Here is a 27853-nt window from a genome sequence, read left to right on the forward strand (position 1 = left end):
ACCGTAAAATAATCCATAGATGTGTGTTACGCTGTGCTCAATCTTTTCTGCACAGGCCGGTGTCGCACTGATAAACGGGGTCTTTACTTCTCCCGCTTTGGGTCCACACTTCGCAGCTTTGCAGTTTGGAGAATTTTGCTGGGAAGTGTTGTCCTGGTATAATACTGGCACCCTCTCTTCTAGCAGATATGTTTGGGCCCCCCTTCCTGGTTCCCTATTTTTAGGGCCCTGATAAATCGCCTCTTGAAAAAGACGAAATGTTCCCCTCTGATCTGCACAGCCGTATATTTTTTATTTCCTGACTTATTGGAGCCTTAACTAATTTTATTTTTTCATAGACGTAGTGGTATGAGGGCTGTTTTTTTGCGGGACGAGCTGTAGTTATTATTGGTACCATTTTGGGGTACATGCGACTTCTTGATCACTTTTTATCCTATTTTTTGAGAGGCAAGGTGACCAAAAAACTGCAATTCTGCTATAGTTTTTTAGTTTGTTTTTTTTATAGAGCGTTCACCATGCGTTTATAAGTTACATGTTAACTTTATTCTGGGTGTCAGTACGACCGGCGGCTACGGAAGCCTTTAAGGCCCTGCCTCCAGGCGGAGGCTGGAATTTTTCCGTGCTAGGCACACCGGGAGGCCAGTATTAGGCCTCCGGTTGCCATTGCTGCCACCAACACCCCGACGATTTCATTGCTGGGGTGTCGATGAGCTGCAAACACCTTAAATGTAGTGATCGCATTTGACGGCTGCATTTAAGGGGTTAATGGCGTGGATCGAAGCTAACTTCAGTCCCCGCCTGCCTCAGAGACCTTTGAGGTTTCATGTTTTTTGCCTTGCACAACTATGCTGGTTTTGTTTACGGTACAGATATATGCATACTCGGTACTACTCCTTCTGTGAAGCATATGTGTTATATGTCAAATGGCTATGATCACGGTTATGTCATCGAACGTTGGGTTTGGGTTCTGCTAGGAAAAGAGCTATGGTTTTTGCACAGGTTAGAAAGTATTCCCCACATATCCTGTGTATACAGGAAACACATTTGACTTCTGATAAACTACATGTGTTGAATAGACCCTGGGTTCAATGGTCTAGCCAGTCCTGTTATTCGTCCTATTCCTGCGGGCTGCCTATACTTATGCACAAATCCCTTAGGTGTGAGGTAAACACTGTGCAGATAGATGCTGACGGGCGATTTATATTCATACGTGCGTTCATAAATAATATCCCATATGTTCTTCTGGGGGTTTATATTCCACCACTGGCATCATTATCGTTATTACATCAAGTGGTTAATTTCTCGACGTCGTATCCTGGTGCTAGATTGCTATGTATGGGTGATTTTAATATGACTATGGCTAATGCTATGGATAGGCTTAGGCATACCCAGTTGAAGGTCTCTCCGCATACACCAGAGACACATCTCAATCTTTTGATTGCAGAGCTAGGGTGGACAGATATATATCGGTTTACCTTTCCCACTGCTAGAACGTATTCGTGTTCCTCACTGGGACATACCACTGTCCCATATAGATTACATGTTTGTTAATGATTTATTAATGGCTATGTCGCCTCAAATTGCTTATAAACCTAGTGGAGTGTCTGATCATTCCCCTGTTTTGGCTAGTTTCCGTCTTCCAGATCTTCCTAGACCAAGGGGATGGAAGATCCATCCATTTTGGTTGACAGTAATTGGTGCGAATGATAGGATCCCTGATCAGTCACAAGTATTTTTGCAAGTTCATCAGGATTTTGATAATGTGGGTGTTATGTGGGACACTACTAAAGCATATCTACGGGGTTGCCTTAAATCCTCTATCTCGTATTTAAAACGTTCTGATTCTAAGGTGGAGGATGAATTAACTGGGAAATGCTCTGATTTGAAAGCGGTTTATGTTGCAGATCCCTCAGATGTTAATAGGCAAAACTGGCTGGATTCTGGGAGACAATATCTGCTGCTCTTGCAGGATCGAAACTCAAGTCTCCTTCCATCCTGAAAATTAAGGGGCACAATGGGGGTATTCTTATGGATAATGTGGGAATTGCAGAACGGTTTGCACAATATTATAGAGACCTATACACTTCTAGGGTGCAATGTGATGTGGCGGAACTTTTTGACTACTTGGAAGGTGTCGCCTTTCCTACGCTGTCAGTCTGATAAATTATTACTAGATGCCGACATTACACCAGAGGAGGCTGCGCGTGCACTTCAGGACTTAGCAAAGGGCAAATCGCCAGGCCCGGATGGGATTCCTGCCGAGGTTTATTGCAAATACTCTGAAATATTGACACCCATTTTACATTCCATGTTTTTATATTCACACACTCCGGGTTCCCTACCTGAATCACTAAATGATGCCACTATTGTGATTTTGCTAAAACCAGATAAGGACCCTTTAAACCGCGGATCTTATAGGCCAATTTCACTCTTAAACAGTGATTATAAAGTCCTTACTAAGGTATCGGCAAATAGATTAAATGCTGTAATATTGAACATTATACACCCTGATCAGTCAGGATTTATGCCTGGTAAATCAACATCTGATAATATCCACAGGGCTCAGATAGTGATGCAAATTGGCTTAGCCCTACGGACAGACTGGGCCATGGCCTCATTAGACGCAGCTAAAGCATTAGACTTGAATGGCCTTACTTATTAGCGATATTGCACCGATTTTGGTTTTGGTCCCATGTTCATACGCTGGATATCCACGATATATCAATCCCCCAGGGCCCAAATTTTGATAAATGGACTATTATCCCCATATTTTCAATTGGCACGGGGTACAAGACAGGGTTGTCCTTTGTCACCCCTATTGTTTGCAATTGCCATTGAACCGTTTACTCTGTTTATACGTCAACATCAGTCATATCATGGGATACAATTTGGTGGTAGAGAAGGCAGAATTGGCTTTTATTCCGATGACATGATTCTGTTCATGTTTAGACCTAAAGATACCTTGCCAGCTGCGATAGACCTAATAGATAGGTTTGGGAGATTTTCTGGATTACACATAAACTGGAATAAATCTTTTTTTTTTTTTACCGTTGCAAGACCTGAGTTGGGCTCCAGTAGAAAGTGGACTTAAAGTAGTGTCGAGTTTTAAATATTTGGGTATTGTGATGAGTAAGGTCCCTGGCTCAGATATGCGTAATAATATTTATCCTTTATTGGACTATGTGAAGGACAAGTTTAAAATATGGAGCACGCTACCTTTGGCGGTTACCGGATTAACTTGATAAAAATTATTATCCTCCCCAAATGTCTTTATATGCTGGAACACATAGCAGTTCCTATACCGTTGTCGTTCTTTAAAAACGTACATGCTCTCTTGCCTTCCTTTGTTTGTGACTCAAATGGGTCGAAACCTAAATTGACTTCACTGCAGAGGCCTAAATTATTAGGTGGTACATCACTCCCAGATTTCTACCTAAACTATTTGTCGGGCCAATTACGCTATCTGAACACGTGGGTTAGTTTAGATATTCTACCTAATAGAAAACATTAACTTGCTTTTTATTTGGATATGCCAAACTTGTGGCCTGTTCTGCAAGGTATGCCTCACTCTCGGTGGATGTTGCTACCATTACATAGATTTGCTGCACAGGTATGGGATTCTACAAAAAAAATTGATCTCATTCCATGGTATTGTTGCTGTGCAGTCTTTGTGGCATAGCCCTTCTCTGGTGCATATGACGGCCTCCTTAGATCCACAGTTTTGGATAGAACATGGGGTGAAATGTGTTGGGGATTTATACACAGATGGTATTGTGAAGACATTTGAGCAAATCCAGGAAGATTTTAAAATCCCCAGGGATGCCTTCTATAAATTTTTACAGAATAGACACCCTACAGTCTCAATTTCCTCAAACCGGAAGGATTATATCTAATTTTTCCCTCATTTGGGTTTTCAAATCGCAGGGCCCTAGAGGTTTAATTTTTGGCTATTTACTCCTTCCTCATACAATCCAAATTGGTGGCTGCTCCGTTGGTAGTAGAGTCTAAGGGGAAAAAATCTTATTCCTGACATAGATCCTAAGATATGGAATGATATCTTATACTCACATTTATTGGTGTCCCCAGCTGCTAATAACAGAGTGACACAACTTTTCATTATACATCAAAGTTGACACCAGTCAGGCTCCATAAAATGGGTCGGTGTCCTACCACTGAGTGTCACAGATGTGGTGCTCCTGGATCGGATTTCTGGCATATGCTATGAATGTGTCCATGGATACAATCGTTCTGGAAAGATGTTATAGCGTTGCTTAATGGGGTTCTTCAATTTCCGATTTCAGTTTCACCTCTATTATGTTTATTTGGGATTATATCTGAGGATCTATGGTCCAGTCATACTATAATATTCTGTAGCTCTCCGATGGATGGGCCCTAGAACTCCTATTCTTTCTCAGTGGAAATCATTGGTCAATTCCAGGCTCTTGTATGCTAGATTTGGTTTATAGGCATAGGGGATGTGTGGAGACATTTACCAAAGTCTGGGATCAGTGGCGTGATTCGCAGCTCACACAGATATGTTAATCTTAGAGATGCTCTGTTAACATAAGGCACCACCTATTGAGAGATATGGTTAATTCTGTGATAACCTGCTATTTGTATGTAACCTGGTGTCTCATGTTCTGCCTGTTGTTGTTTGGTATCTGTACTAAATATTATGGATATGATGTAATATTTTTGATATTGTAAAGTCGTTATGCATTTGTGCAAGGTACTGTTACTCTTTAATAAAACGAGTTTATAAAAAAAAAAGAATGACCTAGTTTATAAGTGCGCCACTGGCCTGTGCATAAAGGATTGCTTCACAGCGTAACACACGTCCATGGATGATTGTATTATTTACCCCATTATTATACCACCTGACTATGCCCTGATGTACTCTGCCAAACTTACATATGCCCCCACATTATAAACTGACACACCAGTAATACCCCAAACAAAACTATTACTAAGCAAAATCCGCGCTCCAAAAGCCAAATGGCGCTCCCTCCCTTCTGAGCCCTACAGTGTGCCCAAACAGCAGTTTACTTCCACATATATGGCATCGCCATACCCGGGAGAAGCCTTTTAACAATTTTTGTGGTGTGTATCTCCAGTGGCACAAGCTGGGCATGACATATTTGCCACTGAATTGGCATATCTAGGGAAAAATTTACATTTTTACTTTGCACCATCCGCAGCGCATTCATTTATGGAAAAGACCTGTGGGGTGAAAATGCTCACTACACCCCTTAATAAATGCCTTGAGGGTGTAGTTTCCAAAATGGGGTCACTTATCAGGTGTTTCTCTTATTATTTCACATCAGAGCCCCTGCAATTGTGAACCAATACTTTGTAAATCGCCAAATTAGGCATCGTCTTTGCATGGTAATCTTTCACTCCTGAGCCTGGTCAAATGTCCAGGCAAAAGATTAGGGCCACATGTAGGGTGTTTTCTAAAACCAGGAAACACAGCATAATAATTAGAGAGCTGTCTTGTTATGGTGGCACAAGCTGGGCACCACATATTTTCATATCTATGGAAAACATCCCATTTTCACTCTGCAACATCGAGTGCATGCTAATTTCTGCAAAACACCTGTGGGGTTAACATGCTCACTACACCCCTAGGTGAATACTTTTGAGGGGTGTTGTTTCTAAAGTGGCGTCACTTCTGAGGGGTTCCACTGTTTTGGTCCCACATGGTCTTTGCAAATGCGACATAGCGCCCAGAAACTAATCCAGCAAAATCTGAACTCCAAAAGCCAAATGGCGCTCCTTCTCTTCTGAGCCCCACCGTGTGCCCAAACAGCAGTTTATGACCACATATGGGGTATTTCCGTATTCTAGAGAAGTTGCTTTACAAATATTGGGGTTATTTTTTTCCTTTTATTTGTTGAGAAAATGAAAAACTTTGAGCTAAAGCTATGTCTTAGTGAAGAAAAAGGATTTTTTTTATTTTCACTGCCCAATCCTAATAAAGTCTATGAAACACCTGTGGGGTCAAAATGCTCACTACACCCCTAGATGAATTCCTCAACGGATGTAGTTTCCGAAATGGAGTCACTTTTTGCAGTTTTGGTCCCTCATGGCCTCCGTAAACCATTCCTGCTAAATTTAAGCTCTAAAAGCCAAATGGCGCGCTTTCCCTTCTGTGCCCTGCCGTGTGTTCAAACAGCCGCTTATGACCACTTTTGGGGTACTGCTTTACTCAGGAGAAATTGCTTTACAAATGTTGCGGTGCTTTTTCTCCTTTAGTCCTTGTGGGAATGAAAAAAAAAATAGCTAAACCTACGTTTTATTGGAAAAAATTTAGATTTTCATTTTCACGGCCTACTTCTAATAATTTTTGCATGAAACCTGTGGGGTCAAAATATACTATACCATACCCCTAGATAATTTCCTCAAGGGGTGTAGCTTCCAAAATGGGGTCACTTGTGGGGGGTTTCCACTGTTTTGGTATCACAAGACCTCTTCAAGCCTGACATGGTGCCTAAAATATATTCTCATAAAAAGGAGGCCCCAGAATTCACTAGGTGCTCCTTTGCTTCTGAGGCCTGTGCTTTAGTCCATAAGCACTCTAGGACCACATGCAAGATATTTCTAAAAACTGCAGAACCTGGGCAATTAATATTGAGTTGTGTATCTCTTGTAAAACCTTTTGTGTTACAAAAAAAATGGCTAAAAAATGAATTTCTGCAAAAAAAAAAAAAAACATTAGTAAACTTCACCTCTACTTTGCTTTTAATTCCTGTGAAATGTGTAAAGGGTTCAAAAACTTTCTAAATGCTGTTTTAAATACTTTCAGGGGTGCCGTTTTTAAAATGGTGTGACTTATTGTGGGTTTGTAATATATAAGGCCCCAAAGCCACTTCACATCTGAGCTGGCCCCTGAAAATATAGCCTTTTGAAATTTTCTTTAATTTGTGAGAAATTGCAGGTAAAGTTCTAAGCCGTATAACGTCCTAGTAAAAAATAAAAAAAAGGATGTTTAATAAAAGATGCCAATCCAAAGTAGACATATGTGGTATGTTAATTAGCAACTTTTTTGTGTGGTATAACTGCCTGTCTTACAAGCAGAAACATTTAGATTTTGGTGTTTTTCACCATTATATATTGAATGTATTGAGCAAATTTTGCCAGTAACATAAAGTTTAAAGTGTCATGAGAAAACAATGTCAGAATCAATTGGATAGGTAAAATAATTCCGAAGTTATTACCACATAAATTGAAACATGTCAGATTTGAAAAATGAGGCTCTGTCAGGAAGGTCAAAAGTGGAAAGGGGTTAAGGGAATACGATTGTAAATAAAAGGTAATATTTATTAATACAAACCGTAATCACACTTAAGATAAAATAGACCAAACACAGTTCACCGAAATAATCACAGTATAGTATCAGTGTATTCCAATACATATAACAACTTAATATGTATTGAATACACTGACACTACACGTCACAGTATAAATAAGGTATCACAATGCTAATCTATACCACTGCCCACTTATTTAAACATATATATGTTACGTTACAATACATTCACGCTCCCTACTTCTGTCCCACTCCCTCCTAAATATAACTGTCCCTGTACACTAAGGGAGAACAATGGGAAGGGTTAAACGTATACCAGGGGATAGCAATGGAAACGGGATATGCAGGTAATGTATAGGCAGGTGGGAAAGGGTTAACTAGGGATGCACTCTGAGGAAATGCAGGTCAGCAAGGGTTTTACCAGGGGATGTGCAGGCCTGCAAGGGTTAACCAGGGGATGTGCAGGTCATCAAGGGTTAACCCGGGTATGTCAAGTGGGAAAGGGTTAACTAGGAATATACCAGGGGATGTGCAGATAATGTGAGGGTTGGAAGGGTTAAACCAGGGGAGAGTAAGTGTTAACTCAGGGAAACTGAACTATGGCAGGCAGGTGGGAAAGGGTTAAAGGAAGGGTGTCGCAAAAAAAAAAAATTTTTATATCAATTTGCTTTTAGTGTTTTATTAAAAAATGTTTTATTTATTTGTGTGTTTGTGTTTTACTTTTTTTTATTTTTTTACTTTTTCTTGTCATGGGGGCTGCCATTTTTTTTTTCATCTCTGTATGTGTCGATTAACGACACATACAGACATGGAATACAGCACCATAGTGAATGCGAACGGGACCCGTTCTATTCACTATGCTGTACGCCATCTGTGTGGGAACAGCGCATGCGCCGCTCCCACACAGTCCAAATGGAAGGTCTTCGACCGAGCGACGTCCGGCGCCATTTTCTTGTGGACCGAAAGCCGCGGCCGGACAGTAAGATTACTACTTACGGTCGCGGCTTCCGGACATGTGTTCTAATGCAAGCACTAGGAGCGGAGGGAGCGGATGGACCGGAGGGAGCGGCGGCGGCAGGAGCAGGTAAGTTATTTCTGTGTATGTACGTGTTTGTGTGTGATTACTACTGTATGTTAATCTACTACACTGTGTGTTCGCTCAAAAAATGGCGACACACAGTGTAGGAGGTTTGAACGTTCAATCCCCTCCTTTCTCCTGGCACTAGCCAGGACAAGGGAGGGGGGATTGTTTGAGGATGCTAGAGCGAGTCTGTCTTCTCAAATTTTGCAGCATAAAGCAATGTGGTTGCTTTACCACATGCCAATGCTGCAATTTTGGGAATTGCTCCATCTAGTGACCAGCATAATATATAATTTATAATATTTCCTGACCCGTGAAAAAATTAGAACAATGTTTAATCATTTATACACTAACTGTTTAACTTAAAAAAAAATATATATTTTTCTAGCAACACATTCCCTTTAACTCAGGGGTATAACTAGGACAGGCAGGTGGGAAAGGGTTAATTCAGCGGCACCATCTTGTGTAGCGGGAGAAGCAAGGGTTAAGTATAGGCGGAGAGAGGTAGGAATGCTCGTTGTCCAAGGGGGGAGAGAGGGTTAAATGCAGCTGTTGCTGCACTTAATACTTAGATGTTGGTGGAGAAGGAGACATCCGTTGGTGGAGCAGTAAGGAGCAGGAGATGTGAGCCGGCGTTGGTGGAGTGGTGAGGGCAGGTCCCAGTTATTGAGCGCAACGAGTCAGAGCTATTTAAACCCTGCCTGTATGCTCGTAGCGGTGCGAGTGGCGCTCGCCCCCGGCTAACGTGGGTCGGCACAGGGATATGATGTCACCGGCCAACCCATTAGCGTGCTGCAGATCGCTTTCGATTGCTGCATCTAAGGGGTGAATGGCAGGGATTGGAGCTAGCTCTGGTTCCTGCTGTTACAGCAGGGTGTCCACTGTAACATACAGCGGACACCCACTGCTGATGACGCCGGCTCAGCTTCTGAGCCGGCGCCATCTTGCCGTTGCTACCGGAAGCCTTTTAGGCCCCTCCTCCGAGCGGGGCATAGGAGGCTTCCGTTGATGGCAGACCAGGAGGCCAGTATTAGGCCTCCGGTTGCCATTGCAGTCATCGGCAACCCTGTGATCACCTTGCTGGGGTGCCCAGTGGCTAAAAACCCCTCAGATGCTGCGATCTCTATTGAACGCAGCCGGAACGGAGACTATCTCTGGTCCTGGCTGTTAGATCAGGGTGCCAGCTGTAACATACAGCTAGCACCCGGCGGTGATGGTGCGGGCTCAGCTCCTGCACTTTGTTGGAACCCCTGCCTAACAGCGCCGTATAAATACGGAGGATGTCGGGAAGGGGTTAAGTAGGGAGCATAGCTCATTAAGTAACAAGTGTTAACACATTAATACATAAATATACATAAAGTGCATATGCATTACATCAAAATTATATGTGACCAAGAAAAGGATCAGCAAATACATCTGGTATACTTGCTGAAAATTACACAATTCTACATACAGTGCAAATTTAAAAGATCTACAAAGTCTATAAACAATTGATATCATGTGTACACCCTTATTCAAATTATAAACAGACGGTCACTCACCCGTTTAACTAAAAACCATTGGATGCCGCATAAGTGAATACATGCTGTGTTCTGTGTTTTGTCCGCCGTAACGTGCATGCGTCGCTACAGTATAAACTATTGGACCATTAGAGTCTAATGAGCGTTATATTTTATTGGTTGTAGATGATTAAACACATTTTTTTAATAGACTTATATTAAAACAGTTTTTTCGCTTTTACGATACGGCTCTTATGTTCCTCTATACACAGGAGCTGAATCATCCGCTATCAGCCGATTCCGTAAGTGAAGTGAACTGACGACATGGCTAAGAGCGGATCCTGTGTATCCATGTTCATCAACTTAGATGTGATGGTAATTATTGTGATCCTGTGTGTTAGACACACAGGACCCGCTCTCAGCCGAGTCGTCGGTTCACTACACTGAAAATTTGCTATCAGCCAAATCCGTTTGTGTATAGAGGAGACCTAACAGCTGTATCGAAAAAAAGAAAAAAAAAAAGTATTAATAGAACTCAATTAAAAAAAAGTATTTAATCATCTAAAACCAATGTATAAAAAAAATATATTATTAAAAAATAATTTATAGAAAATATTGCTTACAAAGGTGTACATTGCCTTTAAGAGGCTAATAAGCAGGCAACGCCCTGACATTTTTTTTTTTTCTTTTTGGTTGGCAGGGAACTCTTAAAATAGAGACGCCCTGTGTCCCGCCACTTTCATGTGTATCTGCGTCCCCAGAACTCAGATGCAGTTAAATACTATGGCGGAGCAGGGAGCTGTCGGTTCCCCACCAGTCGCTGTGGTAGGCTATAGTCTACTTTAGGCCTGCGACTTTCAAGGCGCAAATACCTCGGCGCAGGTAGTGAGGTCCTCAACATTGTAATTTAGGCTCTGCTTAGTAAATATCGAAGTGTTTAGGGAAGTGTCTGATATATAGACAGATATATAGTAGTCATGTATTCAGTCACTGTGTGTTTCCTACAGGTGGATCCAGCAGGAGAAATCCAGCAGAGAGATGTCCTAGTCCCCTTTATTCCCAGGACTGTCGAGAGGAAGAACACAATGTCCCAGAGAATCATCAGGTAGATGGCGCTAAAGTCTCGCCAGAAAATGGCCATAAAGTAATTAAACCCAAGTTAATTTTACTTTTTCTTTTCTTGTTTATTTAGGGTGAAAATCTGATTGATATTAAGGTCGAGGTTAAAGAAGAAGCAGAAGAGGAGACAGATTTAATGGCTGATCAGCAGTGTAAGGAGGGGGAGACTTTCATTCGTTGTAAAAGAAAAACCTGTTTTGATGGTCACCTAGATATTACTCCCATCATCCCATCGTCAAATGTAAACAATTTATTCCTTCACTGTGTTTCCTACAGATGGATCCAGTAGAAGAAATCCACCAGAGAGATGTCCTAGTCCTCTGTATTCCCAGGACTGTCCAGAGGAAAATCACAATGTCCCAGAGAATCATCAGGTAGATGGTGCTGAAGTCTCATCAAAATATAACCATAAAGTAATTAACTCCAAGTTCATTTTGTAAAACATGTTTGTCTGTTTAGTGCGAAAATCTGATGGATATTAAAGTTGAGGTTAAAGATGAAGCAGAAGCGGAGATGGATTTAATTACCAGCCCTCTGTATTCCCAGGACTGTCCAGAGGAAAGTCACAATGTCCCAGAGAATCATCAGGTAGATGTAGCTGAGCCCTATACCAGATCGATATAGGGGTGTGGAGGTTTTTGGTCCTGCGGTCATAGATGTGGTCATAGATTTTGGTGGCTTCTTATGTTGATCTGTTAGATTCTTCCCACTCTCTGCTGTATTTTACTGAATTGTTACATATGTGAAATCAGGGGGAAGATCTGACTAATATTAAAGCGGAGGTTGAAGAAGAGAGGGTGAGGGGCGATCAACCGTGTAAGAGTGAAATTCCAGGAGCTGTTACCACAGGTAAGTAATGAATTTAGAAAGTGAATTGGGGGGTTTGTTAAGGTGAGGTTCCTCCTTCGTTCTACATTACAGGAACACTTCAGGCAATGTGTTAGGGTATGTTCACACGGCCTATTTTCTGCAGTTTTTCATGCCGTAAACGGCCGAAAAACAGCCATAAAATCGGAAGCAGAACGCCTCCAAACATCTGCCCATTGATTTCAATGGGAAAAACAGCGTTCTGTTCCGACAGGCCGTTTTTTTACGCGTCGTTTTGAAAAACGGCCGTGTAAAAAAACGGCCGTGAAAAGTAAGTGCAGGTCACTTCTTGGGACATTTTTGGAGCTGTTTTTCATAGACTCTATTGATAACCGCTCCAAAAACGGCCGTAAAAAAACGCAACGGAAGACGCGAGTGGCTTAAAAAACGTCTTAAAATCAAGAGCTGTTTTCCTTTGCAGACGTTCTTGAGTTTGCGTGTGAGCATACCCTTATACATAGTGCAGGACCTGAGGGAAGTTCTCTACAAGGTGTTCTATGAATCTAGTCATACACTGGGCTTCGTTTTTGCATTCATCTTGCCATTTCTAATAACATGTGCACAAAATAAAACCACTATTTATGGAAAAATGGTTTTATTTTATTCTTACTGCCCTTTTTTTTTTTTTTACTGAACTTAATTTAACTGTTGGGCCACCAGCTGCCATGGCCGCCCATCGGTGGCCAGGGTGTGCGCTTGTCAAACCACTTAAATGCTGCAGTCGTTATTGACCGTTCCAGCTGGGCTCCCGTGTTGATCCTGTGCACTTGCGTTCACCATCGCATCCATGCACATCACAATGCAGGAAGGGGACCCTTCCCATGACTTGCATATACGTGAAAATCTGGGAAGGAGTTAAAGAGGCTCTGTCACCACATTATAAGTGCCCTATCTCCTACATAAGGAGATGGGCGCTATAATGTAGGTGACGTGACAGCAGTGCTTTTTATTTAAAAAAACGATCTATTTTAACCACTTTATTAGCGTTTTTAGATTTATGCTAATGAGTTGCTTAATCCCCAAGTGGGTGTATTTTTACTTTAGACCAAGTGGGCGTTGTACAGGGGAGTGTATGACGCTGACCGATCAGCATCATGCACTGCTCTCCATTCATTTAGGCAAAGCATAGGGATCCTTATAGATCCTTATGTGCTGTCTTATACTAACACATTAACAATACTGAAGTGTTTAGACAGTGAATAGACATTCCACGGGATGTCTGTTCACAATCCCTGTACTTCGTTACTGTTTCTATGATAGTTACAGCAGAGGAAGCGTGATCTCGTTGTAACCTGTCATTTACAGCGAGATCTCGCGAGATCACGCTTCCTCTGCTGTAACTACCACAGATAGAGTAACGAAGTGCAGGGATTGTGAATAGACATCCCGTGGAACGTCTATTCACTGTCTAAACACTTCAGTATTGTTAATGTGTTTAGTATAAGACAGCACATAAGGATCTAAAAGGATCCCTATGCGCTGCCTAAATGAATGGAGAGGAGTGCATGATGCTGATTGGTCAGCGTCATACACTCCCCTGTACAACGCCCACTTGGTCTAAAGTAAAAATACGCCCACTTGGGCATTAAGCAACTCATTAGCATAAATCTAAAAACGCTAATAAAGTGGTGAAAATAGATAGGTTTTTTTTAAAATAAAAAGCACTGCTGTCACCTACATTATAGTGCCCATCTCCTTATGTAGGAGATAGGGCACTTATAATGTGGTGAGAGAGCCTCTTTAAGCACCACAATAAATGCCAATAGGGGCTCCATTTGACACTTGTCTTCCAGCCCTGACACTGTCAGGCTGATGGTTTTATACTGATATGACTCACCTTGCAAAAGCCATAACTTTGGGCTTGATTTTTGCGGGACGAGGTGTAGTTTTCATGGCACCATTTATTGTACCAAATAATGTACTGGGAAACTGAAGAAAATTTCTTTCGTGGGCTGGAATCCGGATAAAACCATATTTTTGGGGTTTTGTTTTTACGGCATTCACAAGGCCTTTAATTATCTACGTAGTCTTATGGTGTATACAGAAATTGCGACTGAGTTGTGGTTGAAACTGCACAAAAAAAAAAGCATTTTTACTGCGATTTTCTGTAGTTTTCTATGTGGTAGCCGTTTTCACAAGTGATACATGTTAAATAAACGTTTCACATGTAGATGTAACAAACGTATCATAAAACACAGCAAAACTTTTTTCTTTTTGCTGTTTCATGTTCACCGCAACATCTGAAATTACCCTTAAAGGTAATACAACATCAGAATATTACGTAATCGTTAAACCATGTTTTAGATAAACCTATTTTTTAACCTGTTCCTGACATTTGTTGTAACTGCACGTCATGAACAGCAAGGTGTTGCCACATTTTCTCGTTCAGTTGTGACAAGCTGAGCTCGCTGGTGTCTGTTGTATATTACAGCTGACACCCTGCTGTAACGACAGAGACCAGAGCTAGCTCCGATCCCCGCCATTAATTCCTTATTGGTTTGTTGCTGTTCGCCCGATGTTTGCTATGGAGGCCTAACAATGGCCTTCAAGTCTGCCCTGTATGAAAGCCTATTAGGCCCTGCCAGAGGCGGGGACTTATAGTCTTGCTGTTCATATAAAATGGACCATTCTAATGCATTGCACTACAAAAGTAGTGCTTTGTATTATAATACCGTTTAGAAGATCAGGCTTTCAAGTCCCCTAATGGGACTAACATAATGTAATAAAATCAATATTGGAAAAAATGTAAAAAATCACTATATATAATTGGTATAGCCGTGTTCATTACAGCTAGAACTATAAAAATGTTATGTTATTTATCCCACGTGAAAGCCGTGAAAAAAAGAACCTTGGCAATTTAGGCTTTTTATTTTTGTTTTTTGGTCACCTTGCCTTCCAAAAATTGGAAGAAAAAGCCTGTGATTGGCTGCAGCAGCAGTCACATGGGATGAAGCATCATCCTAGGAGTTTGGCCCTCTGATGTAATCCAGGCCGGCCTCCTGCCATGTTTCATCCCATGTGACCGCTGCTACAACATGTGATTGGCTGCAGCGGTCACATGGGATGAAACGTCATCCCAGGAGGCCTGGCTGGAGGGAGGAACACAGACTTCTTGGTAAGTAAAAGATTAATTTTTTTCCTGAGTTGCGTTTTTTGTTGCGGAATCGCTGCAAACATGCCGCCATAAACGCAACAACTGCTCTTTGTTGCGGGTTTTACCACCCGCATTGAGTTCAATCGAAAAAACCTGCAACAAATAAGCAGCGTTTCTGCAAATGCAATTGACATGCTGCGGAATAATACTCTGCACCGCGGGTCAATTGCTGAGCGTTTTTTCCACGCAATTTTTATGCAGCGTGTGGATGAGATTTGTTTTATCTCATCCACTTTGCTGCTATTCTATTTTCTGTGGATTTTCTGCAACAAATTCTGTTGTGGAAAAGCCGCAGTATTTACGTAACATGTGAACTGACCCTAGAGGTGCAGAGTGAGTACCAAAAGAGGGACAAGAAAGGACGCCATTTATAAGTGCGACACTGGCCTGTGCATAAAAGATTTCTTCAAAGCATAACAAACGTCCATGGATGATTGTATTATTTACCCCATTATTATATCACTTGACTATGCCCCTGATGTACTCTGCCAAACTTACATATGCCCCCACATTATAAACTGACACACCAGTAATACCCCAAACAAAACTATTACTTAGGCCTCATGCACACGACCGTAAAAACTCCCGTTAACGGGCTCATAGACTTCTATTGGCCACGGGTACCTTCCCGTTTTCTTACGGGAAGGTGCCCGTGCCGTTGAAAAAGATAGAACATGTCCTATTTCAGGCCGTAATAACGGCACGGACAGCCCATAGAAGTCTATGGAGCTCCTGTAATGACGGGTGGCTACATGTGTGCACCCGTCATTACGGCAGCGTTGCTAAGCGACGTCAGTAAATAGTCACTGTCCAGGGAGCTGAAAGAGTTAACTGATCGGCAGTAACTCTTTCAGCACCCTGGACAGTGACTACCGATCAGAATAAAGAGCAACCTGTAAAAAAATAAAAATAAAAAAGACGTTCATACTTACCGAGAACTTCCTGCTTCCTCCAGTCCGGTCTCCCGGCCGTTGCCTTGGTGACATCCGGCCCGACGTCCTGGCCGTCCCTGGATGACGTTTCAGCCCATGTGACCGCTGCAGCCAATCACAGGTCAATCACAGGCTGCAGCGGTCACATGGACTGCCGCGTCATACAGGGATGTCGGGCTGGATGTGAAGAGAGGGACGCGTCACCAAGGCAACGGCCGGGTAAGTATGAATTTCTTTAGCTTTTATTACAGAAAGGGCTGTCCCTTCTCTCTATCCTGCACTGATAGAGAGAAGGGGCTGCCAATTAGTGCAGTGCTATTTTGCCGCCAAAAACGTGCCCGTAAATACGGGTGGAATACGGGTGACACCGGACCCATATTTACGGGCACGGGTCCGTAAATACTGGTGCAAAACGGGTCGAATACGTGTGACACCGGACCCGTATTTACGCCAGTATTTACGGGTGGGAAAAAATACGTTCGTGTGCATGAGGCCTAAGCAAAATCCGCGCTCCAAAAGCCAAATGGCGCTCCCTCTCTTGTAAGCCCTACGGTGTGCCCAAACAGCACTTTACTTCCTCGTACATGGCATTTTCATAACTGAGAGGACCCTTTTAAAATTTTTTGAGGTGTCTCTCCAGTGGCGCAAGCTGAGTACAACATATTGGGCACTGAAATGGCATAAAAAGTGCAATTTTTACTTTGCACCATCCGCAGCGTTTATTTTTGGAAAACCGCTGTGGGGTCAAAATGCTCACTACACCCCTTGATAAAGGCCTTGAGGGGTGTAGTTTCCGAAATGGGGTCATGTCTTGGGGGATGCTTTTACTTTTTGACCTCCGAGCCTCTGTGAATGTGAACCAATGCTGTGTAAATCGACAAATTAGGCCTCAAATTCGCATGGTAATCTTTCACTCCTGAGCCCTGTTATATGTCCAGGAAAAAGATTAGGGCCACATGTAGGGTGTTTCTAAAACGAGGAAACACAGAATAATAATTAGAAAGCTGTCTTTTCGTGGTGGCGCAAGCTGGGCACAACATATTGGGCACTAAATTGGCATCTATCGAAAAATTGCCATTTTCACTCTACAACATCCACAGCACACTAATTTCTGGAAAACACCTGTGGGTTTAACATGCTCATTATACCCCTAGATGATGTGTTGAGGGGTGTAGTTTCCTAAATGAGGTCTCTTCTGGGGGCTTTACACTGTTTTAGTCCCACAGGGGCTTTGCAAATGCAACATGGCAACCAGAAACCAATCCATCAAAATCCGCACTTCCTCTCATCTGAACCCTACTGTGTGCTCAAACAGCATTTTATGAGCACATATGTGGTATTTCCATACTCTGGAGAAATTGCTTTTTAAATTTTGGGTTGCTTTTTCTCCTTTATCTGTTGAGAAAATGAAAAATTTTGAGCTAAAGCTACATTTTACAAAGAGTAACAGTGTAGAGGTATACGTTTAAATTTCTAAAGTGTAAATATTCTGCGTGTATAAACGTTTAAAATAATTGTTTATTATCAAAATTATTAAAATTGGTAGGGCACAGAGTGCCAAAAGATCCAGGTACAGGCGTTGGCAACCAGATCAAGAACGCACACTGAATTGTATGTGAAAAAAAGAGACAGTCAGCACGCACTCGTTCATAGGTGCCTGAAAAGTCTAGTGTGAATTGTCACATCAGCCAGCTCAGAGTGCTTAGCCAATATTGGTAAGATCTGATTGCCACAGATTAGTTAGCAGGCACACTTCCCCAACGCGTTTCTGCACCAGATAGGGGAGCGTCCTCAGGGGTACTCGTTGCCTGAATTATTATCATAAAGTTCAGAAATTGCCTGTCAGCTGATATTCAGCTGTTGATTTGGTGCAACGGCGCATACGAGACACTGATAGCGGTCTGACGCGCGCCGGGGAAACTCTGAAGTTTTAACAGACCAAGCCCCACCCACAAGGCGTTGCGTAATATCGGGCCGTCCAATGAAGGAGTAAGGCGTGTAGAAACACACGCCCCAACAAAAGGCGGCTCCCTAGTAACCACGAAGCCAATGAAAAAGATGCATAAAGCATCAGTGGTAACAGGGGGGAGCTAAAGGTGGCCAAGACATACATCTCCGATACCAAGGCTGGAATAAGTGCCGTGTATGCCAAAAGGGGGATCCAGTAAGCGAATAAATGCACACAATCCAGCACATTACCGCATCATTAGCGCCAGTCATAGACGGCACAGCATATATCATCAGAAGTGATATTAACGAAGGGAGACAAAGCCAAAACGAGATAAGGGGCAATAGCAAGCCAGAGTGGATATACAAGTCAAAGAGATGCAGTACGGGATAAGCAGACTAAATGGGCTTAGAGTATTACAAGAAGGGAAGATAAGATATAGACTCATTTAGGCCCAGTGGCTTGATGGTTTGCATCCTAAAAATCCACTGGGCCTCCTTCTGTAGAATACGTCTATCCCAGTTACCTCCCCTCGCAGGAGAATTGACATGTTCCATCCCTTGGAACCTGATAGCAGAGGGGTCTCCCTTATGACAGTCCCATACATGTCGAGAAACAGAGGTGTCAGCTCTATTCATAATGTCACATATATGGTCCCGAATTCTGCGTCTGAACTCCCTTATTGTTTTGCCAACGTACTGCATCCCACATTGACACGTGATAAGGTACACCACCCCCTTGGTGAGACAGTTGATGAACGACCTATTATAAAACATGACTCCTGTAACCGTGCTCTTAAACGTTTTGCTTTTCCAAACAGAAGTTCATGCTTTACACCTACCACACTGGAACGACCCAGTGACATTAGTAGAAAGCCATGTAGTGGCACCAGGCATCTTCAGATGACTGTGCACCAATCGATCCTTTAGATTGCGGCCCCTACGGAAGGTGATCTGAGGACGATCCCCAACTAGGCCACCTACGTCCGGGTCCGCTTTAAGGATATCCCAGTAAGAGGTAAGAATTTTTCTGACCTCAAAGTGTGCAGCATCGTAGGTACCAATTATCCTCATGACATTATCCTCTTCCGGAGATATTTTAGGATTTAGTAAGGACTCCCTGTTAGCTGTCAAGGCATGTTGATATGCTGATTTCAAAACACCACTAGGATACCCTTTATGCTCAAATCTCTTTCTCAGACTTTTGGCCGACATTTGAAAGTCTGACAGTGTGGTACAATTACGCCTAGCTCTGATGTACTGACCCTTTGGAATGGCCATCTTCAGGGGTCTAGGGTGACAGCTGTCCCACCTGAGAAGGCTGTTGGTGGCTGTGCTTTTTCTATACATCTGTGTCTGGATATGTCCCTGGTCAGTCTTCTCTATTTGAATGTCAAGGAATGTGATATAATTATCCCTGATTTCAGAGGTGAAATAGAGACCCAGGTCATTGATGTTCAGAATTGAAACAAATTCTCCAAACTCTGCTGTTGTACCTGACCACAATATGAAGATATCATCAATGAATCTTAACCATAATAAAATGGAAGAGACATATTTCTCCATTTTATCGCAAAACACAAATTCTCTCTCCCACCAGCCCAGATAGAGATTGGCATAGGTGGGAGCACAAGGGCTACCCATGGCAACTCCTCTGAGCTGGTGAAAGAACTTCTGTTCAAAGACAAAGAAGTTATGCTCCAGTACAAAACGCAATAGGATAAGCACAAATTGGTTATGCGCACCAAACTGAGCCCCTCTCTCATTGAGAAAATATTCAACAGCCCAAGGAGTGAGGGATGGAACTATAGAGAGCCTCTACATCCAGGCTTGCCAAAAGAACATTGGACTCAACTTTGATCCCCTCAAGCTTCCTAAGAACCTCCATTGTATCACGCACATAGGACGGAAGTGCCGTGACAAAGGGCCTCAAAATCCTATCCACATAGATGCTCGCATTCTGAGACACACTGTCGATCCCAGAGACAATGGGTCTACCCTTGAGTGGACTGAGACCCTTGTGAATCTTGGGAAGACTATAAAAGGTAGCTACCTGTGGACATTGTCCCACAAGGAACGATAACTCCCGCGCATCAATGATCTTAGCATGTTTGGCTTCCCCCACAATATCTTTAAGTTCAGCCATGTATTTGGCTGTGGGATTGGTGGTCAAGATGCTATAGCAGAGTCTGTCCTTCAGGATGTTGGTACACATGGTGACATACTGCACACGGTCCATCACGACCACATTACCCCCCTTATCTGAGGGTTTAATTATAATGTCAGTGTCATTTTCAAGTGTCTTAAGTGCCAGTGTTTCTTCCCGTGACAGATTGTAATGCAGGTATTTATCTGCCTCCAGTTTCTGCAATTGATTAGTAACAACCGTAAGGAAGACATCCAACAGAGTGTTGTCATTGATTGGGGGATTAGTGGTTGAGGGAGCCCTCAGAGAATTTGTGAGAGAGAATTTGTGTTTTGCGATAAAATGGAGAAATATGTCTCTTCCATTTTATTATGGTTAAGATTCATTGATGATATCTTCATATTGTGGTCAGGTACAACAGCAGAGTTTGGAGAATTTGTTTCAATTCTGAACATCAATGACCTGGGTCTCTATTTCACCTCTGAAATCAGGGATAATTATATCACATTCCTTGACATTCAAATAGAGAAGACTGACCAGGGACATATCCAGACACAGATGTATAGAAAAAGCACAGCCACCAACAGCCTTCTCAGGTGGGACAGCTGTCACCCTAGACCCCTGAAGATGGCCATTCCAAAGGGTCAGTACATCAGAGCTAGGCGTAATTGTACCACACTGTCAGACTTTCAAATGTCGGCCAAAAGTCTGAGAAAGAGATTTGAGCATAAAGGGTATCCTAGTGGTGTTTTGAAATCAGCATATCAACATGCCTTGACAGCTAACAGGGAGTCCTTACTAAATCCTAAAATATCTCCGGAAGAGGATAATGTCATGAGGATAATTGGTACCTACGATGCTGCACACTTTGAGGTCAGAAAAATTCTTACCTCTTACTGGGATATCCTTAAAGCGGACCCGGACGTAGGTGGCCTAGTTGGGGATCGTCCTCAGATCACCTTCCGTAGGGGCCGCAATCTAAAGGATCGATTGGTGCACAGTCATCTGAAGATGCCTGGTGCCACTACATGGCTTTCTACTAATGTCACTGGGTCGTTCCAGTGTGGTAGGTGTAAAGTATGAACTTCTGTTTGGAAAAGCAAAACGTTTAAGAGCACGGTTACAGGAGTCATGTTTTATAATAGGTCGTTCATCAACTGTCTCACCAAGGGGGTGGTGTACCTTATCACGTGTCAATGTGGGATGCAGTACGTTGGCAAAACAATAAGGGAGTTCAGACGCAGAATTCGGGACCATATATGTGACATTATGAATAGAGCTGACACCTCTGTTTCTCAACATGTATGGGACTGTCATAAGGGAGACCCCTCTGCTATCAGGTTCCAAGGGATGGAACATGTCAATTCTCCTGCGAGGGGAGGTAACTGGGATAGACGTATTCTACAGAAGGAGGCCCAGTGGATTTTTAGGATGCAAACCATCAAGCCACTGGGCCTAAATGAGTCTATATCTTATCTTCCCTTCTTGTAATACTCTAAGCCCATTTAGTCTGCTTATCCCGTACTGCATCTCTTTGACTTGTATATCCACTCTGGCTTGCTATTGCCCCTTATCTCGTTTTGGCTTTGTCTCCCTTCGTTAATATCACTTCTGATGATATATGCTGTGCTGTCTATGACTGGCGCTAATGATGCGGTAATGTGCTGGATTGTGTGCATTTATTCGCTTACTGGATCCCCCTTTTGGCATACACGGCACTTATTCCAGCCTTGGTATCGGCGATGTATGTCTTGGCCACCTTTAGCTCCCCCCTGTTACCACTGATGCTTTATGCATCTTTTTCATTGGCTTCGTGGTTACTAGGGAGCCGCCTTTTGTTGGGGCGTGTGTTTCTACACGCCTTACTCCTTCATTGGACGGCCCGATATTACGCAACGCCTTGTGGGTGGGGCTTGGTCTGTTAAAGCTTCCGAGTTTCCCCGGCGCGCGTCAGATCGCTATCAGTGTCTCGTATGCGCCGTTGCACCAAATCAACAGCTGAATATCAGCTGACAGGCAATTTCTGAACTTTATGATAATAATTCAGGCAACGAGTACCCCTGAGGACGCTCCCCTATCTGGTGCAGAAACGCGTTGGGGAAGTGTGCCTGCTAACTAATCTGTGGCAATCAGATCTTACCAATATTTGATAAGCACTCTGAGCTGGCTGATGTGACAATTCACACTAGACTTTTCAGGCACCTATGAACGAGTGCGTGCTTACTGTCTCTTTTTTTCACATACAATTCAGTGTGCGTTCTTGATCTGGTTGCCAACGCCTGTACCTGGATCTTTTGGCACTCTGTGCCCTACCAATTTTAATAATTTTGATAATAAACAATTATTTTAAACGTTTATACAGGCAGAATATTTAAAGCTACATTTTATTGGAAAAAAATTGAAGTTTTAATTTTCACTGCCCAATTTTAATAAAATGTATTACGCACCTGTGGGATTAAAATTGCTTCCTATGCCCCTAGATAAATTCCTTATAGTTTCCAAAATAGGGTTCTTTTTTGGGGTGTTTCCTTAGTTTTGGCACCACAAGACCTCTTCTAACCTGACATGGTGTCTAAAATACTGTATATTCTAATAAAAAACAAGGCCCCTAAATCTACTAGGTGCACCTTTTGCTTCTGAGGCCTGTGCTTCAGTCCATTATCGCACTAGGGCCACATGTGGGATATTTCTAAAAACTGCTGAATTTGGGCAAGAAATATTGAGTTCATTACAAATCCCAGTTTAATACAACGGCTGGTTCCTGTTATTCCCTCCCGTATCAAATTCTGAATTCTTGAAGGGAGGATAAATCTATAAAACATAGCTTTGAATTCAGCCCTTAAAATCTAAGGGTTACTGCAATGTTTTTGTATTTTGTAGCATTTTTACATACTGACATACAAAACACAGACACTCATATTACTGAGCACTAGGGTTTTAATTACATAAGTTTGCGTCAAGAGCATTGAATCAATTAGGATAACACAATGGTGCTCAGTATCATTTACTATAGCTCCGCTTCAATTGTCCTGACTGTTGATAGCGTGCCTTGGCACCCATTCTTAAAATAACGACCTCGCTATCACCGGATCCTGTCCCTAGGATATTCAAAATTGTTTCCTTATGATTATGTCTAGCTAAACGCTCCTTCATTATTCATACGTCTGCTTGGGAACTGTGCCTAGCGCACAGCTTCCAATACTACCTAGCGTTCTCTTGTGAAGGTGCTCGGCAGCTGGTCCAATGAGCTTACCGTATGCTGTGTTTCAGCAGTGGCCACTGTGGTTTTACTCTGCAGTGGGCGCGCATACTTTTACATCGTGCAACCCAGGATGCAACTGTTCAACCTAGAATCCGTAGCCAGCGTCTGTATGAGCTGGCTATGGATTGCCCTAGACAACGAGCATACTCTGCACAACTGAAGACTACATATACCGCAGGAGACAGGCAAACAAGGGGCAAAAGCCAAATATCGCTACTATGTAGGTAAAGAAGATGTACTGAGAAGATACTTAGAATCATGAAATTAAACTATTTATATAAACTTTATTAACTTTACAGGTACACTTTAAGTTAAGATGTTGTATGTCCAATTAGTATTGAAGGGCCAAAGGTGTTGGCAGTGGACAGGCTTCATTGCAGACCAGGTACTGCTTTTCAAAGTCAAGCTTTATGTAATAAAAGTAGAGGACTAAGGTATAGACCATAATCCTGGAATTTGTCATCAATATATTTTAAAGTGCTATACAAAGCGTTATAAGGCTGGAATCACACATATTGTTTTTGTGGCAGGTTTTTGAATTGAAGCCAGGAGTGGATTCAAAAGGCGTGGCTTAAACTTCTCCTTCCTGCTTGATCCACTTCTGGCTTTGGCTCAAAACACTGCATGTGTGTTTCCAGCCTAATGTGAATGTTAAAGATATGTCAACTTTTCTGTTTTGAAACAAAAATCACAAAATAAATTTTTAATCCTAACAGAAACTCACAGTAAGGACTCTGAGGGAAACATCATGTTATCGATAAATTATAAAGTTGAAGATGAAGATATCTTGCAGCAGTCTTCAGGAGAAAACCTTATTACACTTAATGTTCATCCAAGACTCCACAGTACAAATCTACAATATAATTCCCCTAATCATGAGGCACCTTCTCCTGACCAATCACAGATTGTTACCACAAGTACAGGTCAGAAAGGGGGTAAAAGGTTTCAATGTGATAAACAGTTCACAAAAAGCTCAGGCATTTTTACAAACAAAAGATTTCACACAGGGGAGAAGCCGTATTCATGTCCACTATGTGAGAAATCTTATACAGAGAAATCAAGTCTTGTTGTACATGAGAGAATTCACACAGGAGAGAACCCATATTCATGTTCAGAATGTGGGAAATGTTTTAAAAAAAAATCACATCTTGTCAAACATGAGAAAATTCACACAGGAGAGAAACCATATTCATGTTCAGAATGTGGGAAATGTTTTACATATAAATCAAATCTTGTTACACATGAGAGAAGTCACACAGGAGAGAAGCCATACTCATGTTTAGAATGTGAGAAATGTTTTACATATAAATCAAATCTTGTTACACATGAGAGAAGTCACACAGGAGAGAAGCCATATTCCTGTTCAGAATGTGGGAAATGTTTTACATATAAATCAAATCTTGTTACACATGAGAGAAGTCACACAGGAGAGAAGCCGTATTCATGTTTAGAATGTGGGAAATGTTTTACATATAAATCAAATCTTATTACACATGAGAGATTTCACACAGGAGAGAAGCCATATTCATGTTCAGAATGTGGGAAATGTTTTACAGATAAATCTAGTCTTGTTGTACATGAGAGAATTCACACAGGAGAGAAGCCATATTTATGTTCAGATTGTGGGAAATGTTTTAAAGATAAATCTAGTCTTGTTACACATGAGAGAATTCACACAGGAGAGAAACCATATTCATGTTCAAAATGTGGGAAATGTTATACTACTAAAGCCAAACTTCGGGCTCATCAAAGAAACCACACAGAAGAGAAGCCCGTTTGATGTTCTATATGTGGAAGATGTTTTGCAAAGAAATCGAATTTTGGAACTCCTCAGAGAATTCACATATAGAAGAAACCATATTTTTGTTTAGAATGTGGGAAATTCTATAAGAGCAAAAAAAAGATTATAAATACAACAGGTTATTCACATACATTAACCTGTTAATGACTGCCCATAGGTGTTTTTACGTCGGTCACTAACGGGCTTTGTTCTGATTCAGTAGCCTTTTTACGGTGCTGCATAAGAATAAAACCGCGCCGTCGGGAGAAGTAAAAGTTGCCTGCTCTCAGCTACAGAGGTAGCTGAGGTCTCGGCGCAGAATTAGTTTAGCTGGAGGGATCGAAATCCGCATCAATTCCCTTGTGTAACCCCCTTAGATGTGGCGGTCAATATCGACCGCCACATCTAAGTAGTTTTAGAGTCAGGGGGCTCCCTCTCTAGCCACAATGGGACACAGGCGATGTGATATCGGGTGAGCCGATGGTTGATATGGCAGCCAGGGGCGTAACAAAGGACCCCAGGTCTGCCTTTAGTAAATTCCTATTCAGTGTACAGATGTAGCCATTTTTATGTTGACTTTTAACACATTAAATACACAGTGGCAAGATCCTTTATCTTGACTTTTTCAGTGAATTTTGAATGGGTTTTATTGTGTGATATCACGATGCAGCAAGTCATCAGACAAGATAAAAATGGCTACATATAAAAGCGTATTATAAAATACAACTTGTCCCACAAAAAACAAATCCTTATACAGCTATGTCGACTGAAAAATAAAAAAGTTAAAGCTCTTTGGATGTCACAATGGAAAAACTTATATAAAGCAAATAATTGCTTGGTCGTTCAGTTTTAAAGAGGATTTGTCATTCATTTTAGTAATGCCCACCTCCTAGCTAATCTAATAGGCGCTATCACACCGATAATGCTAGTGAAAATTGTATTAAAAAAAGTTTTATTTTAAAAGTTATGAGCTTTTTTTCTAAATATGCAAATGAGGCTGTACTAGACAAGTGGGTGTCAACACCAGCGATTCTCTTGAGGTGGAGCTAGGTCACAGCCTCTGACGCTGTCCTATCAGCATGAAGCTGCTTCACACACAGTGTGAGAGACAGGCTGGAGGGAAAGGGGATCACTTCAAACAGCCATATCTCGGGCTGTGGACCACCTAGAACCGTGGTTCTGGTGACATATGAACGGTGAGATTCTAATCTTTCATATGGCATGTAGCTGTGAAACAACCGGAGGTATCACCAGTTGATAATGGAAGCTGTATACTATATGATCATTCTGTGTTGCTGGGAGGAGAACTGTATGACACTGATTGGACAGCGCCATACAGAAAACATTACACCGTCCAGAGTGAAAAGAAAGCGTAACCTCCCATTTGGCAAGTATAGCCAAATTACCATATTTAGAAAAATGCTCATAACTGTAAAAAAATCACGCTGTAGTTATCAGCAACATAGGGTCTATTAGATTAGTTAGGAGATAGGGTATTAATAAACTAGTGACAGATCCTCTTTGAAAGGCCTTGGGTATCCCTTTCAGGACATTTTTTTGCTTTTTAATTTTCGTTTTTCACTTCTCGCGCTCCAAGAGCCATATGGTTTTCATTTTTCCATCAATAGAGTGGTGTGAGGGCTTATTTTTTGCAGGAGGAGTTGTACTTTCTATTGCCACCATTTTAAGCACCATATAATGTACTGGGAAGCTGAAAAAAAAAAAAGCATTTGCAGGCTGAAGTTGGAATAAACTGAGATTCCTCCATAGTTTTTTGGGTTTTGTTTTTACATCTTTTATGATGCAGTTATAACGACAACTTAACTTTATTCTGCGGCTTAATATGATTATGATGATTCCAAATTTGATATAGTTTTTTTTAGGTTTTACTACTTTTACAAGAAACGAATTCTTAAAATAAAATTTGTGTTTTTTCACCACATTCTGAGATATAACTTCTTTATTTTTCTGTCGATTGAGCGGTATGAGGGCTTATTTTTTGCGGGGCGAGCTTTAGTTTCTATTTTTACCATTTTTGGCTACATGGGACTTTTTGATCACTTTTTATTTCATTTTTTGTGGGATATGAAGTAACCAAAAAACAGCGACTCTGGCGGTTAAATTTTTTATGGCAAACATTCGAGCGGGTTAAATAATGGTATATTGTAATAGTTCAGACTTTTAGGGACATGGCGACCATTTTCGTTTTATTTTTTTATTTTCTACATTACTTTAGAGGAGAAATTGGAAAAGGGTGTTTTTATTTTAATTTTAATATATAAATAAATATATGTATGTGTATATATATATATATATATATATATATATATATATATATATATATATATGACTATTTAACTTGTTTTACCCTTTTTATTAGTTCCCTGAGGGGACCTGAACCAGCAATCGTTAGACACTGCAATATTAAAGTCCTGCGAGCCTTTGTTAGGCTTCCGGGTTGCTATGACAACCATCGGCATTTCGCGGGGCCGATCACGTCGTGGGGGGGGCGATAACCTCTAGACTGAGAGTAAGGACAATGTAAACTTTTTGTTTTTAACATATATGGACATTTTTTATATTTGACTTTCTTTAACCCCTTCCCGCTCCTTGACGTACTATTACGTCATGGCAGCTGTATCGTTCGCGCTCCATGCCGTAATAGTACGTCTCGGGAGTAACGGCCGTTTCGGCCGTCCTCCCGACACATACAGGAGCTGTGACGCTGCTGTCTTGTTCAGCAGCTGTCACAGCTCC

The 27853-nt window shown here is 41.8% G+C and overlaps 1 protein-coding gene across 1 annotated transcript in view; it reads left to right on the forward strand.

Annotated features, from left to right (window-relative positions):
* LOC142657829 (uncharacterized) overlaps positions 1-27569 on the forward strand; it is a 124422-nt gene extending 96853 nt beyond the window's left edge. Inside the window, exons 10-15 of the mRNA XM_075833293.1 lie at positions 10897-10994; positions 11082-11160; positions 11285-11382; positions 11468-11596; positions 11761-11857; positions 24033-27569. Coding sequence (XP_075689408.1) covers positions 10897-10994; positions 11082-11160; positions 11285-11382; positions 11468-11596; positions 11761-11857; positions 24033-25096 — 1565 coding nt within the window. The 3' untranslated portion in view covers positions 25097-27569. The remainder of the gene's footprint in view (positions 1-10896; positions 10995-11081; positions 11161-11284; positions 11383-11467; positions 11597-11760; positions 11858-24032) is intronic.
* Positions 27570-27853: the final 284 nt, after the last annotated feature.

The sequence above is a fragment of the Rhinoderma darwinii genome, chromosome 1 (genome assembly GCF_050947455.1).
Source record: "Rhinoderma darwinii isolate aRhiDar2 chromosome 1, aRhiDar2.hap1, whole genome shotgun sequence".
Lineage (NCBI taxonomy): Eukaryota > Metazoa > Chordata > Amphibia > Anura > Rhinodermatidae > Rhinoderma > Rhinoderma darwinii.